This window comes from Tachysurus fulvidraco, chromosome 12 (genome assembly GCF_022655615.1).
Source record: "Tachysurus fulvidraco isolate hzauxx_2018 chromosome 12, HZAU_PFXX_2.0, whole genome shotgun sequence".
Classification (NCBI taxonomy): Eukaryota; Metazoa; Chordata; class Actinopteri; order Siluriformes; family Bagridae; genus Tachysurus; species Tachysurus fulvidraco.
Window position 1 is genome coordinate 21,436,395 of NC_062529.1, and position 15,134 is coordinate 21,451,528.

The following is a 15,134-nucleotide window of genomic DNA, read 5'->3' on the forward strand; positions in this document are numbered from 1 at the left end:
TTTTTTTTTCTTTTACTGTTCAGTGTTTTATTTTTGGTTTTAAGTATGTTAGGAAACAAGGGTTCAGGTGCCAACGGGTCAACTTCATCTTCGGTCAAGCGAAGATGGCAATATACCTGAGCCGGAGAAACCAGATTGCACAGAATGCTGACTGTGAGGCCACAACGATATTAAAAAGGTCTCTATCTCTCTTCTCTCTCTCTCTTCTCCCTCTCCCTCTCTCTCTTCTCTCTGTCTCTCTCTCTCTATATATATATATATATTATATATATATATATAATATATACACTTTCCACCAAAACCGAATCTCATAATTAAAACTTTTAACTTTTAATTTTTTTTAATTAGTTGTTTTATGTTCTTTGTCTTAAACTCTTAAAAGTGAGCAAACAGAATGTCCTGATTAAAGTATTTCAGACATCCAGGCTAGACGTCAAACACCCGAGGGATTAAACTGGGTTTACATTGCAGACTACCATGAAATGTGTTGCTTGCCTACTAGCTGATGACTTCAGGTTAAAACATCCTGCTTCTCTTTACCTGCAGACTTCAAAACCTCGACAGCTGATTTGTCTCAGTCTTGTTTGTCATTTCGACTTGAAATAGTTTTATAGTTTTTTGGTCTCGGTCGAGGGTTTGTAACAATAACGGTTGTGTTGCCTTGTAGTTGTAACTCGATTGTATTGGTGGAGGCGTGTAATCTGTACCAATATTTCTATACACTGTATTTAAAAAGAACAAACTAAATTAATTTATTATTAATAAGTCCATTATTAAAGTTATTAAACTGCTGCAAGTAGAATTAAGTAAGGGTTTTACTTGTAGAGAAAATAACTGCATTTACAAATTCTCTGGTGACTTAATTATGATAATAAGTGACATCTTTGTTTGTTCAATGTTTGCATCATCACCTCTATAGCACCTGCGTTGTTTTTCTAAATAACATGTCATAGTGATCGTTGCTGGAAAATAGTGAAAGAGAATTGAAGCTTTTTTTTAGACAATAAAACCTGAACGTAATGTAATCCCTCATGTTTGAGATTGTTTACATTTGTTTCCTTATTAATTGCCATGGTACAGTAACTGCGCTAGGAATCCCCAGATGAGGATGAGGTTCCCCTTTGAGTCTGGTTCCTCTTAAAGTTTCTTCCTTTACCATTCAAGGGTGTTTTTCCTCACCACAGTCACCTGAGTCACCTCAGACTTGTTCATTGGGGATAAATAATCTACTAAAGGTGATAGAGCATTTTCTTATTTAGCTCCCAAACCTTGTTATAGTCTTCCTGATAGTGTTCGGAGCTCAGACACACTTTTCCCAGTTTAAATGTAGATTAAAAACTTCTCTCTTTAGTCAGGCGTACACACAATACAGTACATCCCATAATATTGTGCTCTAATCCATCTGACCAAATGCACATTATCATCTAGTGCTTGATAATATTATGAACAGCAGCTACGTTAATCCTTCTCTTCTGCTTCTCTCTTTCTACCCATCCCGAGGCATACAGAAATTGTACCAGCTCCGATCGTCTTCCGTGCGATGAAGATTTTGGACCGAGATGACATGAGGCCGACTCTGTGAGGATCGGAATCAGAATCAGATTTATTGGCCAAGTGTGTTGACACACACAAGGAACTTGGTTCCAGCAGTTTGGCTACTATACAAGAAAACAATGCAGACGATGAGATACAATGTAGACAGAATGAGTATAAAATGAGGATATAGAATGAATAAAATATATAAAATATGAATATGGAATATGAATGTTCAGAAATGTACATAAAGTGTGGGAGTGCAAATAACAATATTGTGCAATATTATGCTTTTTGTACAATATACAGCAGCGGTAGTGTGTAATATACAGACGATGTGATGACTGACGGTCCTGATAATGCAGCACTTATAGATATGAAGCAGTGAATATAATTTATGGTGAGTTGTTGATCAGGGTGATTGTCTAGGGAAAGAAACTGTTCCTGTGTCTGGCAGTTTTAGTAAGCAGAGTTCTGTAGCACCTTCCAGATGGGTGGAGCTTAAAGAGGTTATGTCCACGGTGCGAAGGGTCAGTGGTGATTTTCCCTGCCCGGTTTCTGGTTCTTGTGTCTTGTGAGGATCCTGAGGCATCTAGAGATTTACCAGCTCCAGTTAGACTCTGCGATACTAAAGAGGAGATGTGAACTCCATGTGGTCTTTTGCATCAACACAACATTTATCAGACTGTATATTTATAATCACACCCTCCGGTGTCACCCAGATGAGGATGAGGTTCCCCTTTGAGTCTGGTTCCTCTCAAGGTTTCTTCCTTTACCATCTAAAGGAGATTTTCCTCCCCACAGTCGCCTGAGTCACCTCAGACTTGCTCATTGGGGATAAATACAAACACATTTAAATATATCTAATATTAATCTTGATTTGTGTATTATATTAATCTTTATATTATTCTTTATAATAACCTTTTGTTCTAGGTTTATGTTCTGTAAAGCTGCTCTGAGACAATGTCCGTATGTTTTTTCTGTTGTTAATTTGTTAACGTCATCACGACCAGACATAGGAACAGTTTCTTCCCTCAAGCAATCCGTCTGATGAACAATTAACACCATGGAACTAATATTTACATACTATGTATACCTCAATTGCACATTTCATTCTTGCACATCTGTACATATAATTTCGTCTATATTGTATATGTCATTCTGTTACACTGTGGAGCTTCTGTCACTAAAACAAATGCCTGGCAATAAAGCTGATTCTGATCATGAAGCATCACCCTGTCGTGCTGTCATAAATCACTCTGTGTTTCCCAGAAATGCCTTATATTTTATGATTTCGCATTCTTAGGGAACTTAGCTGCACAAGTGGGCTATGTAGTGCACAAGGCAAGGGATCAGGGAGTCGTTTTGTGCTCGTCCACTACCACTTCCGGGGTCACGCGCCCCACGTGTCAGCATCATCTGGAGGAGCTTTAGCACTGCTGTGACATTCAGGATCTGTGTTAACATCAGCAGCATCGACGCTTCGATTCAACAGTAAGGAAACGACACGTTTTATTGCTTTACGATGCAGAGATGATGATGTAACCTCGGGGTTTAAGTCATGGTTATATTTCACACGTATACACTGATGATGCTTTAGGGATGATTTGCGTGTTATAATTACAGAACGTGTTTATTTAACACGTCTGTGTGAAGGGAGGGAGAAAAGAGATGGGATTAGACGTGATGGACGTAACAAAGCCAGTCTCTTTGACGTGTTATCGAGGCCGAAATCGTGATGTCCGTTAGAGATACGTGTCATTTATGAAAGAATATGGCGTGGTTTATGCTAATGAGGGACAACCGAGAGACGGGAAACGATTGGCTGGGACGTAGCTACGTAGGGTTCAAGTCCAAACGGCTTTTTTTATGTATAGTGCGCTTACGGCAGCGCTTCGAATTTAAACGTTTAGTGCACGAGGGTAGGGAGGATGGTGGTATTTGGGACGGAGCCGGTGTATGAACGTGAAGGCTGTAAGGAAAAGCATCTGGAGCTGAGAACCGAAGGAGTGAAGCTCGTCATCAGCTGGCGGTTTGTTAGAAAGCGTCGCGTTCACGTATCGAGCAGTTAATAAATCCGTGTAACGGTCGATGTAAGTGTCCTCCCTCGTCGTCGTCTTCTTCTTCGTAGTGGGAGGAGGAGACGATGTGTTTTAAAGGTTTAAAAGTTCTGATCTGGAGAAGCTGTCACTGAGAATGACTCACACTATCTGACTCCAAGGCGGCAGGAATCGATTCGTTAACATAGATTCGTTACAGACAAGAACCGACACCAGGATGTCTCATAAAGTCATAAACTATCAAGATAAAATGTCTCTTTACGTAGAAGGTGAGTTCGTTTTAAACTTTAACAGAAAATTGTACAGATTCGTTACTAATTTATCATGTTCTCCTCCTTCTGATTATTGTTATTATTATTGTGGTTGTTGTTGTTAATAATAATAATAATAATAATAATAATAATAATAATAATAATAATTGATTCATGCCCTCGAGTCAGTAAAGTATGACTCGCACTGAGATGGTACGTTCCGTCGTAGGGGTGAATGTGAAACCGTGATTTTCTCTTTCTTTCGGTCATAACAGAGAAAATATATAGTTACTATTAAAATATAGAGCTGTTTATAATCCTGAAGAAACGGCTAACGTTTTGTTTTTAAAGTCTTTCATGAGTAAATTAAAGGTGTCCGCCCGCTGTTTAACAAAAGTATAATAGTTTGCCTCAAATCTTTTCTTCTGTGTTTGCTGTACTAGTGTATTTATGGTGGGTGTGTGTGTGTTAGTGAGTGTGTGTGTGTGTGTTAGTGAGTAAGTGTGTGTGTGTGTGTGTTAGTTAGTGAGTGAGTGTGTGTGTGTGTTAGTTATTGAGTGTGTGTGTGTGTGTGTGTGTGTGTGTGTTAGTTAGTGAGTGTGTGTGTTAGTTAGTGAGTGTGTGTGTTAGTTAGTGTGTGTGTGTGTTAGTGTGTGTGTGTGTGTGTGTGTGTGTGTGTGTGTTAGTGAGTGTGTGTGTGTGTGTGTGTGTGTGTGTTAGTGAGTGTGTGTGTGTGTTAGTGAGTGTGTGTGTGTGTTAGTTAGTGAGTGTGTGTGTGTGTGTGTGTGTGTGTGTGTGTGTGTGTGTGTGTTAGTTAGTGAGTGTGTGTGTGTGTGTGTGTGTGTGTGTTAGTTAGTGAGTGTGTGTGTGTGTGTGTGTTAGTGTGTGTGTGTGTGTGTGTGTGTTAGTTAGTGAGTGAGTGTGTGTGTGTGTGTTAGTTAGTGAGTGAGTGTGTGTGTGTTAGTTAGTGAGTGAGTGTGTGTGTGTGTGTGTGTGTTAGTTAGTGAGTGAGTGTGTGTGTGTGTGTGTCAGTGTGTTAGTTAGTGAGTGTGTCAGTGTGTTAGTTAGTGAGTGTGTCAGTGTGTTAGTTAGTGAGTGTGTCAGTGTGTCAGTGTGTGTGTGTGTCAGTGTGTGTGTGTGTCAGTGTGTGTGTGTGTCAGTGTGTGTGTGTGTCAGTGTGTGTGTGTGTGTCAGTGTGTGTGTGTGTGTCAGTGTGTGTGTGTGTCAGTGTGTGTGTGTGTCAGTGTGTGTGTGTGTCAGTGTGTGTGTGTGTCAGTGTGTCAGTGAGTGTGTTAGTGTGTCAGTGAGTGTGTTAGTGTGTCAGTGAGTGTGTTAGTGTGTCAGTGAGTGTGTTAGTGTGTCAGTGAGTGTGTTTGTTTAGAGTGTGTGTGTGTGTGTAAGAGTGAGCGCGCTTTGGGTCCAGTATAAACCTGAACAATCTGAGACTAGACAAGATTAAAACAGTAATTTAAGGGTTAAATCCTCGGCAGAGATCAGACCCTTTACAGAGCTATATGACAGGATGCAACAGTATTGTAGAAGAAAAGATAATCAAGTTCACTTTATATACAGTAAAGTAAACACGTGACCCTGTATATAATTACTCTAATCTTTTAGTCACTCGGGGAGAATTTTTAAACCAAGCCACAAAAATAATAAGGAGCTGAACATTTACAGCATGTAGCAAACTCCCTTATATCCAGAGCGACTTGCATTGTCTCATTTTTATACAACTGAGCAATTGAGGGTTGGGGGCCTCGCTCAGGGGCCCAACAGTGGCAGCTTGGTGGACCTGGGATTTGAACTCACAAACTTCCGATTGGTAGCCTGACACCTGAAAAGCTTCTGACCGCCGAAGACACCAGAGCTAGGTGTGGTATGAAGTAGCTCATGATACTTCACTGTAAATGATTTGTTTGATGGTAATTTTGCTGAGGTATATAAGAGGAATAACACACTTAAGGACATGCTGTCAGTGAAAATAATATATCTTCAGGTTGACAGATGATGACGTAGATGAGTTTATGATATTCAGACGTGTTATTTGGAGGACATTAAACTGTGACGCGGCGAATCGGAAGAGTAAAATACAGCAGTGTAATTGCTTTATAGAAGCTGGTCTGTATTTTACAGCCCTGGTTATTAATACAGTGTGAATAAGTATACAGTGTACAGCTAGTGCAGGTCCGGGACCTGAACATGGCACACAGAGGTGTGTGTGTGTGTGTGAGTGTGAGAGGGTTGTGTGTGTACCAGTTGGAGAGTGTGTGTAATGAGGTGTGTATATTACGTGGCACTGCTTTGACTGGAAGCAGTGAAGACTAGAAGACTTGTTGGATGTTGACTTCAACTTGATTACAATTTTGAACAGTTTCCAAAGAAGGAAATCTAAAGGTCTAAATCTCTAAAGGTCTTTTTGTGCTGTATGAAGTTTAGTTTAGTCCTAAAGTTAGTTCGCTGTTTATTATTTATTAGATATATTTAGTTTTAATAAACATTTACATGCTGCAGCATTTGTACATTTAAACCTACTTGGTTGCATTTCCCTCTCTCTCTCTCTCACCCTCTCTCTCTCTCTCTCTCTCACCTCCCCTCTCTCTCTCCCTCTGTGTGTGTGTGTCTCTCTCTCCCTCTGTGTGTGTGTGTCTCTCTCTCCCTCTGTGTGTGTGTCTCTCTCTCTCCCTCTGTGTGTGTGTGTCTCTCTCTCCCTCTGTGTGTGTGTGTCTCTCTCTCCCTCTGTGTGTGTGTGTCTCTCTCTCCCTCTGTGTGTGTGTGTCTCTCTCTCCCTCTGTGTGTGTGTGTCTCTCTCTCTCCCTCTGTGTGTGTGTGTCTCTCTCTCTCCCTCTGTGTGTGTGTCTCTCTCTCTCCCTCTGTGTGTGTGTGTCTCTCTCTCTCCCTCTGTGTGTGTGTGTCTCTCTCTCTCCCTCTGTGTGTGTGTGTCTCTCTCTCTCCCTCTGTGTGTGTGTCTCTCTCTCTCTCTCTGTGTGTGTGTCTCTCTCTCTCTCCCTCTGTGTGTGTGTGTCTCTCTCTCTCTCCCTCTGTGTGTGTGTGTCTCTCTCTCTCCCTCTGTGTGTGTGTCTCTCTCTCTCTCTCTGTCTCTCTCTCTCTCTCTCTCCTGTCTCTCTCTCTCCCTCTGTGTGTCTCCCTCCCTCCCTCCCTCCCTCCGTGTGTGTCTCTCTCCCCCTGTCTCTCTCTCTCTCTCTCTCTCTCTCTCTCTCCCTCTCTCTCTCTCTCTCTCTCTCCCTCCCTCTGTGTGTGTCTCTCTCTCCCTCTCTCTCTCTCTCTCTCTCTCTCTCTCCCTCTCTCTGTGTGTGTCTCTCTTCCTGTCTCTCTCCCTCTCTCTCTCTCCCTCTCTCTCTCTCCCTCCCTCCCTCTGTGTGTGTGTGTCTCTCTCTCTCCCCTCTCTATCTCTCCCTCTGTGTCCCCCCCCTCTCAGTCTGTCTTTAGTTCAGTAGTAAGTACACAGTGCTTTTATTACAGAAGTTTGCACAGTTTGTTTAAAAAGAACAGAGAAGTTAAAACCGAGAGCTGTGTTGTTGTAAGGTGACGTTGCCTATTTTTCTTATAATAAACAAAATTTTGTGGAGATTATAATAATAATCACCGTGCAGGCAGGGAGAAGCTCGGATCAGTAAACCTGTCTGTGGAAATCTGGAGATACCGTTTCAGTCAGTGATAAGAGTTTTATTGTGATTGTATTATTTATATTGTATAATCTCACATGTAAGTTTCGGTTTCCTCAATGCACTTTAATTGGCGCTTTATCATCACAGTGAGCCGCTTCAGGATGTTTTATGGGTTCAGTTTAGTCGACTTTCAGGACAAGCAGGAATCCGTCCAGTCACCAACCACAGCCCTGTTGTCTAGTTTCTCTTTACGTCATTCAAGCTTTTGAATCAAGTTTTTTCGTCAAAGTATTGTGATGCCAGGTACATGGACCAGGAATGTTCTGACACACTCGCACATTCTGTACACACACAAACAAACACACACACACTTTAGGTAACGTCTCACACTTTCACATCAGAGCGGAAACATGTTCAGCTCTGTGCTTCTTCCAAAGCTTTATCAAGTTTTTTACTCTTTTTTTTACATGTTTTTGTTGTCCTGTAGTCCACCAGACATACCTTCCTCCATATCTCTATAACTTCTGCTAAGTTCTTTAGCATGATGTTCACTCTCTACGGCACGAGCTTCCGTGGTGTTCGGCGTTCTGCCACCTGACACGATCTAACGACCCGTTTTTATTTATGTCTTGGTTTTCACACACCGCTTGGCGTCTGATCGGGTTTCTGTGGAGTTAACGGCGTAAAAGCCGAGCTGACTCTGATTCATAACCCCTGGGACATACGTGCTGCATAACACTGCGTCTACATTACAGACGTGACCCGTCCCTCTTCCCTGGGGTAGGAGCTGGGTTTAGAATGGCCAGAATCCAGAGTGAAGCTCAGTGTGAACAGCACTTTGTGTTTTGAACGTGCTAGACGATGAACGTCACTGTAGACTCTGACTCTAGTCTACTGTGCCAAAAAATATTGTCGCGAGCATCTAGGTTTTGCTTTGGAGCATCGCAGGGCATCCATTTTGCACCCTAATATTAATTATCTTTCTAAAACCTCAAGTGTTTTAACTCTTAACTGGTCGTGTATCACAATTACACTGTCAGCCCCACAGTGTGACATTTACACTGCACATCTGTCACAACGCTACAGTAGAGAAAACGCGCGTGTCCGAGTGAGCGTCGACGTGAGCGATGTTCAGTGTTGTATAAAGTAGTAGAAAGCAATACTTGAGTAAAAGTACAAGAATCGCACTAGAAAAAGACTTTGGTAGAAGTGAAAGTTGCCTTTTAGAATATTACTCAAGTAAAAGTCTTAAAGTATCTGATTTTTACTGTACTTAAGTATCAAAAGTAATTTTCTGATATTTAATGTACTTAAGTATTTGAAGTAAAAAGTAAAATTTCAGTGATTTTCTGTAGGTATAAGAGCAGGGGCGGTTCTAGGGTTTCATCTCTAGGGGGTTTTAGCTCTCAGTGAGAATTTAAAACAAGAAGAGTTTTATATTATATATTATATGACTACATAGTAAGTCAAAAAGTTATGGTGTTATTAAATGGCAAAAGTGGATGCCAAAATTTAATGCATGATGTAATGGTCAGTCTTGAATCAAATCAGTTCATGTATGTGTGCATTCTCTACAAACAGTGTGTCCAATGAATGACGTCATTAATAAACTAATATTCACAAGACGAAGACCAAATCAATAAATGTTATTTTTATTTAGTATTGAATGGATTGTTTGCATTAATATTTTGTTTGTGCTACAACTCTGGTAATAAGAATAGTGAAATTTCACTGCTTTTGATTGCCGTATTTGCGTCTTTCAGCCGAATAAACGCCTCCAGCTCTGACCGCGCGTGCACGCTGCGCGTACCTGTGCTTCTCCGTAGCGCGCGCGGACGTGCGTAATGTAATCTAGGAGCAGTGATTCGCCAAACCTCCCTAATTGCAGTCACACACATTTCTTCTGATTTTATTTTGTAGTAACGAGTAACGAAGACGCTTAGTGTAAATATAGCGGAGTAAAAGTGTACATTTTGTCTAGGAAATGTAGTGGAGTAAAAGTGAAAGTTGTCATAAATTTAAATAGCGAAGTAAAATACAGATACGTGACATTTCTACTTAAGTACAGTAACGGAGTATTTGTACTCCGTTACGTTACAGCACTGGCGATGTTGAGTTTAACACCACGCTTCGATGTGATTGCAGGTGTGAGTACGTCGGGGCCGCCGGACAGCTTCATGGCTCAGTTTCAGGAAGTGATGCGTCAGCAGCTGGAGTGCTCCATGCACGCCGAGCTGGAGAAGCTGTTGAGCACGGCTAAAGGAGCAGACGCTGAGGTGAGCGGAACCGCTGCAATTTTAGTTACAGTATAGAGTTAAATATTCTCTTCGACATTTCTGAATATGAGTGCACCGGATCATTATGTTTTGTTTTTTAGTATTATGATTAAAGCTGTAATTTTTGACATTCATTTATTTGTTTGTTTGTTTATTTATTTATTTATTTATTTATTTAGGGACCGTTTCTGTCCACACACTAATCCCTTTCCTAACCCCTGTGCAGTGGAGGATATGATGTCACATTTTTGGTCTATGAGTAACGTCAGAAACACGCACCTCTTTCCTGAAGCACTGGGGAAGAAGAGTAAAAATGGGAGCCTTAATTATCCACTTTTATTCCAACAGTGTGAGCCATCATGTTTTTATGCCCTTGAGGCTTGGATTACAGTAGTTCGATTAAAAGGAGCCTTTACCGATGCTTCACAGGCCAACTGGTGCTTCCTACACTCTGTTTTAAGACTGTAGGCTTCAGGGATTATATATAATAAAAAAAAGACACTTTTTACACTCAATATTTGCAAAGAATCGTGTGAATGTTGGCCAAGAACAAAAGTCAGAGTAAGTGTACCTCTGTGAACCCCAGGTTAGGAATCGGTAACCTTGGTAACGGTGTAGGGTAGGAAGGTTTCCAGGCTTTATTCGAGATTCATTCCTCTTCAGTAAGCATTTTATTCTGATCTGTGGATCTGGAGGCTGTCCTGGGAAAACTAGAGGTGAGGTAGGAATACTACACTCCTGATGGGTCACCAGTCCATGAGAGAGAATCGTGTGTATGCACACACACACACACACACACACACACACACACAAACACTACAAATATATATTGAGGAGCGTCTAGGTACTGGCAGGGTTTGGGGAGGTTCAAAGGAATAAAGAGAACTGGTTTTGAAACCCACAAGAACACAAAGAGAACACGGGAAATTCCACACAGAGAGTAAACTGGAGCCTGAGACAAAAATGGCCGAATCCTTCAAACGTTGAAGAGAAGGAACCAACATGAGCGAGTCACAGGGAAAAGAACAGATGAATGTCAATGGTTAACCCAAGGTTGCGAGCTGTGACTGAAGGGGAGATCAGATCGGGGATATAGCAAGATCATGACCTGGGGATAAATCAGCAATTCAGTTTTGCTGGGATTGAGCTTCAACTAAATAGCCGTCATCCACAATATGTCTGCCAGACATGCTGAGATCTGAACAGAAGCTGTGGTATCTGAGGGTGGGAAAGAGAAGATAAGTTGTGTATCATCAGCATAGCAGTGGTAAGAAACCCTGTGTGAGGAAATAACTTCAAGAGAGTGAGTATATACAGGGAGAAAAGAAGAGGACCAAGTACTGAGCCCTGTGGGACACCAGTGGAGAGAATGCATGGAGCTGATTTCACCCCCCCTTCATGTTACCTGATATGAGCGTCCTTCCAGGAAGGAAACGAACCATTCCCACGGTGATCTGAAAATCCCAAGACTCCTGAGGGTGGACAAGAGAATCTTGTGGATGACCGTATCAAACGTCGCTGAAAGGTCAAAGAGGATAAGGACGGATGACAGTTTGGCTGATCTAGCAGCATGTAGTTTCTCAGAGACATCCAAAAGAGCTGTTTCTGTCAAAGATGCTACTTTAAAGCCAGACTGGTTGGGATCTCGGAGGTTGTTCTGTGAGAGATAGACAGACAGTTGATTATAGACAATGTGTTCAATAATTTTTAAAAGAAACGAGAGAGAAGTGATACCGGTCTGTAGTTACTGATGTCTGATGGATCCAGAGCAGGTTTCTTCAGAATGGAACCTTTTGCTCTCATGAAGGTAGTGACCAGATGTTAGGGGTCCATTGATGATGGTGGTAATGAAGGGCAGAAGGTCTTGTGAGATGGTCTGGAGCATAGTGGAAGGGGGTGGATCCAATGGGCAGGTGGTAGGATTGCAAGACCGGATGAGTTGTAAAATCTCTTCTGCTGCTACAGAGAAATGTGCCCACCAAGGAGTAGGTAATCCTGACTGTGAGATTCAGTCGGGGCAGAAGTGAAGGTCCGGAAGATTTTCTCATTCTTCTCATGGTAGAAAGAAGCAAAGTCTTCTGCAGTCAGAGAGGATGAAGAAGGTGGAGCTGTAGGAACGAGTATTTCACCCAATCAGGGGCAGAATAGGACGCGTCTCCACACAATGCGGCTGGGGTGATTAGCATGTATAATGTGGACCTACGTAAAATACGGGACGCGTCATTTTGCCTATAAATACAGGACGATTCTGTATCTCACGGGACAGGTGGCAACCATAAGGGTAGATGAGGTTACTGGAAACGTTACCCCAGATCTGTAGACGAGAGCGTCTGCGACAGTAAGAGTCGAGTATAGAGATGGGTTTGAGGCACACATCTGCAGTCAACCAAGACTGAGAATTGATCTATTCAAATATAAAGATGTAGATATTTTAAACAGTACTAGACACTTAGTTACTATGTGTTAGTGGGATACGTAACGGACAACCTTCAATATAAACCAGTAAAGTCCTGACCACAATTCTTACCTTAAGGGAGACTGAAACTAATCCTGATTAATCAGCTGAGAGAACAAACAAAGCAAAGACCAACACTATAAGATACACAATGGTGTAGAATATGACAAAATTCATATATCACATTATTCTAGAACAAAGTGAGTCAAGCAGCTAGTACACAAAAGTCAGGAACCTAAGACAATATATTTAAATAAAAAGAGAGTTAAAGCACACTGTAAATACATGTAAAGAAGTTGGGATAGTGGTAACAAAATAAATACAGTGTAAAAGAAAAGGAGTAAGTATTGTACAAAGTTAAAGTGGTGTGTGTGTGTGTGTGTGTGTGTGCACGCCTTACAATCCTCTTCAAATTAGCTCTAGATGGATGAATACTGCAGTCTCTGGTCCACACCCATCTAACCCAACATCAGTCTAACCCAAACACTATAGAGGAGAAAAGGAACTGATGCAGTGCTTCACACGTGTCGAGACGTAATTTCAAATATGTACAGAGCACACAGATTTTCACTGTAGTCAACCACCACACCTTCATCTCTCATATTTACTTAGTACACAGACACGACACGCTACCACGACACGACATGCCACACCGACACGCCACGCCACGCCACACCGCCACACTGTCAGGCCAAAGGACAAGAGAGGAGTCTTGAACAAGAGGCATGTGTGTGTGTGTGTGTGTGTGTTTGAATAATTAGAAGTATTCCAGTTTTAAAAGGGTAGCTTGATACAGTATATTAAAAAAAAATGTAGCTTAATATATAAAAGTCACTTCAACTGACTAAAATTCTTTTTGAATGATGGAAGCACATCTAAAGCATCACATACTGTACCAATCTACAATAATATCATAATTGTTTTTTTTTGTGTACGAGAGAGTTACACGATAACGTCCCTCGAAGCCTGTTGGAAACCAGCTCATGCCATTAACTTACTGCCTTCCAGATATAAAAGTCGTATCACAGAGGAGACGATTTATTAAGACGCCGCACCGAGACGAGCCGTGAATAGGAATACAGCAGGATATCTGGTCAGAAATCAGGCAGTATTATATTTGTAAGGAATATTTCTCCTCGAACAATTTACATTTACGGCATTGGGCAGACGCCCTTATCTAGAGCGACTTACATTTACACCTAAGCAATTAAGGGTTAAGGTCCTCGCTCAGGGGCCCAGCAGTAGCAGCTTGGTGGACCTGTGATTTGAACTCACAACCTTCTTATTGGTAGACTAACACCTTAACCACTAGGCTCCACAACCACTTTTTCTCCGTTTGGCCGATTCCAGTTCAGTGTGAAGTCTAATGCATACTTCCTGCAAGAAATTAAGCAGCCAGTCAAATCACAGGGCAACGTAGCACACTCCTGAGGAAAGAGCTATCTGTCCTCTTCCACATACATGAGCTCCGATTGGTAATGATGCAAGAGAGAGCGAGAGGCCCCGAGAGGGTGGAGCGAGAGGCCCCGAGAGGGTGGAGCGAGAGACCCCGAGAGGGTGGCGCGAGAGACCCCGAGAGGGTGGCGCGAGAGACCCCGAGAGGGTGGCGCGAGAGACCCCGAGAGGGTGGCGCGAGTGGGTGGCGCGAGAGGCCCCGAGTGGGTGGCGCGAGAGGCCCCGAGTGGGTGGCGCGAGAGGCCCCGAGAGGATGGAGCCAGAGGCCCCGAGTGGGTGGCGCGAGAGGCCCCGAGAGGGTGGAGCCAGAGGCCCCGAGAGGGGGGAGCGAGAGGTTTACTGGTTTTAATTTGAATGACGTTTGACGCCGATCAGATACCGTGTGTCAGCCGAGGGATAATTACGAAGCAAAGCCTCTTTCATAAGCATCTTAATGATGAAAGGATTATGTGGGATTAGTCCATGTACCAGACAAATAACATTCACAGGGAAAAACTTGAATTCTGATTAAATCTGATTCAAATGCAAAACTTCAAAGAAAGAAAGAAAACTCTGGAATAATTTTATATACATGTGTGAACAGATGATGCTTTAGCCTTAAAACACACCTTAAAGTCCCATATCATGACCTCTGAAACCCTTTTCTCTCTCTATCATGTTCCACAGATCTGTAAGAAGGACTTTGAGGGCTTTAAGAAGATCTTCCACAGGTTCCTGCAGGTAAAAGGACCTTCAGTGGACTGGGCCAAAATCAACAGACCTCCAGAGGATTCGGTAAGAGAACCTTTTACTTGACTCTCGTTCTGCCGCAGTATTCTAGACATCCTGATATGTTTCTTACACTGATTTGACCCGTACAAGATATTTAGACGTCGAGTCAAAGTATCATCAAGCAGCTTTTTAGCTTCGTCGTAAATAAGTTACATGGCAACGTCTTTAAGAACGGAGACATGATATTTTCTCCTATAGCTCACACCGTCGTGCTCTCGGCCCACAGCTCCACCTTTCTGCATTCTCATGTTTTGCAGTTTTCCTTTAAGCTTCCAGTAAAATCCACTAATGAAGACTTCTGAAGTCTCCTGAGAGCATGAGTAGTGCAGCGTGTTGGGTGCGGACTTCCGTCACGCTTCATTTTCCGAGCCTGCATGTTATTTTGACCCACAGCGATGTCACTGGGCTCAGCGAGGTTATTAAACGCCCACTGAGAGCTGTGACACACTGTGAGTGTAGGCAGGCTGTTATTACATCCGAGCAGCAACACACTTCTCAGAGAGAGAGAGATTTGGGAAAGCGATTGAGGGGGAGAGGGTTTTGGGTGAGAGAGCATGGGAGACAGGGATTGGGAAAGGGATTGGGAAAGAGATTGGGAGGAGAGTGGAAAGAGAGTGAGTAACTGGGAAAATGGATTGGGGTGAGAAGGAGGGAGAGCAGGATTGGTGTGAGAGAGAGAAGGATTGGGAAAGGGATTGGGATAAAAG

General features: G+C 42.5%; 1 protein-coding gene across 2 annotated transcripts in view; it reads left to right on the forward strand.

The window, feature by feature from the left end:
• Positions 1-2,876: 2,876 nt before the first annotated feature.
• ugp2b (UDP-glucose pyrophosphorylase 2b) overlaps positions 2,877-15,134 on the forward strand; it is a 35,011-nt gene continuing 22,753 nt past the window's right edge. The window contains exons 1-3 of one of the 2 annotated variants that reach the window (XM_027143015.2): positions 2,877-3,027; positions 9,616-9,746; positions 14,323-14,430. In XM_027143015.2, the coding sequence (XP_026998816.2) occupies positions 9,648-9,746; positions 14,323-14,430 (207 nt within the window). In that variant the 5' untranslated portion in view covers positions 2,877-3,027; positions 9,616-9,647. Of the gene's footprint in view, positions 3,028-3,471; positions 3,863-9,615; positions 9,747-14,322; positions 14,431-15,134 lie in introns of those variants that run through there. The other variant, XM_027143014.2, reaches the window with a different exon arrangement.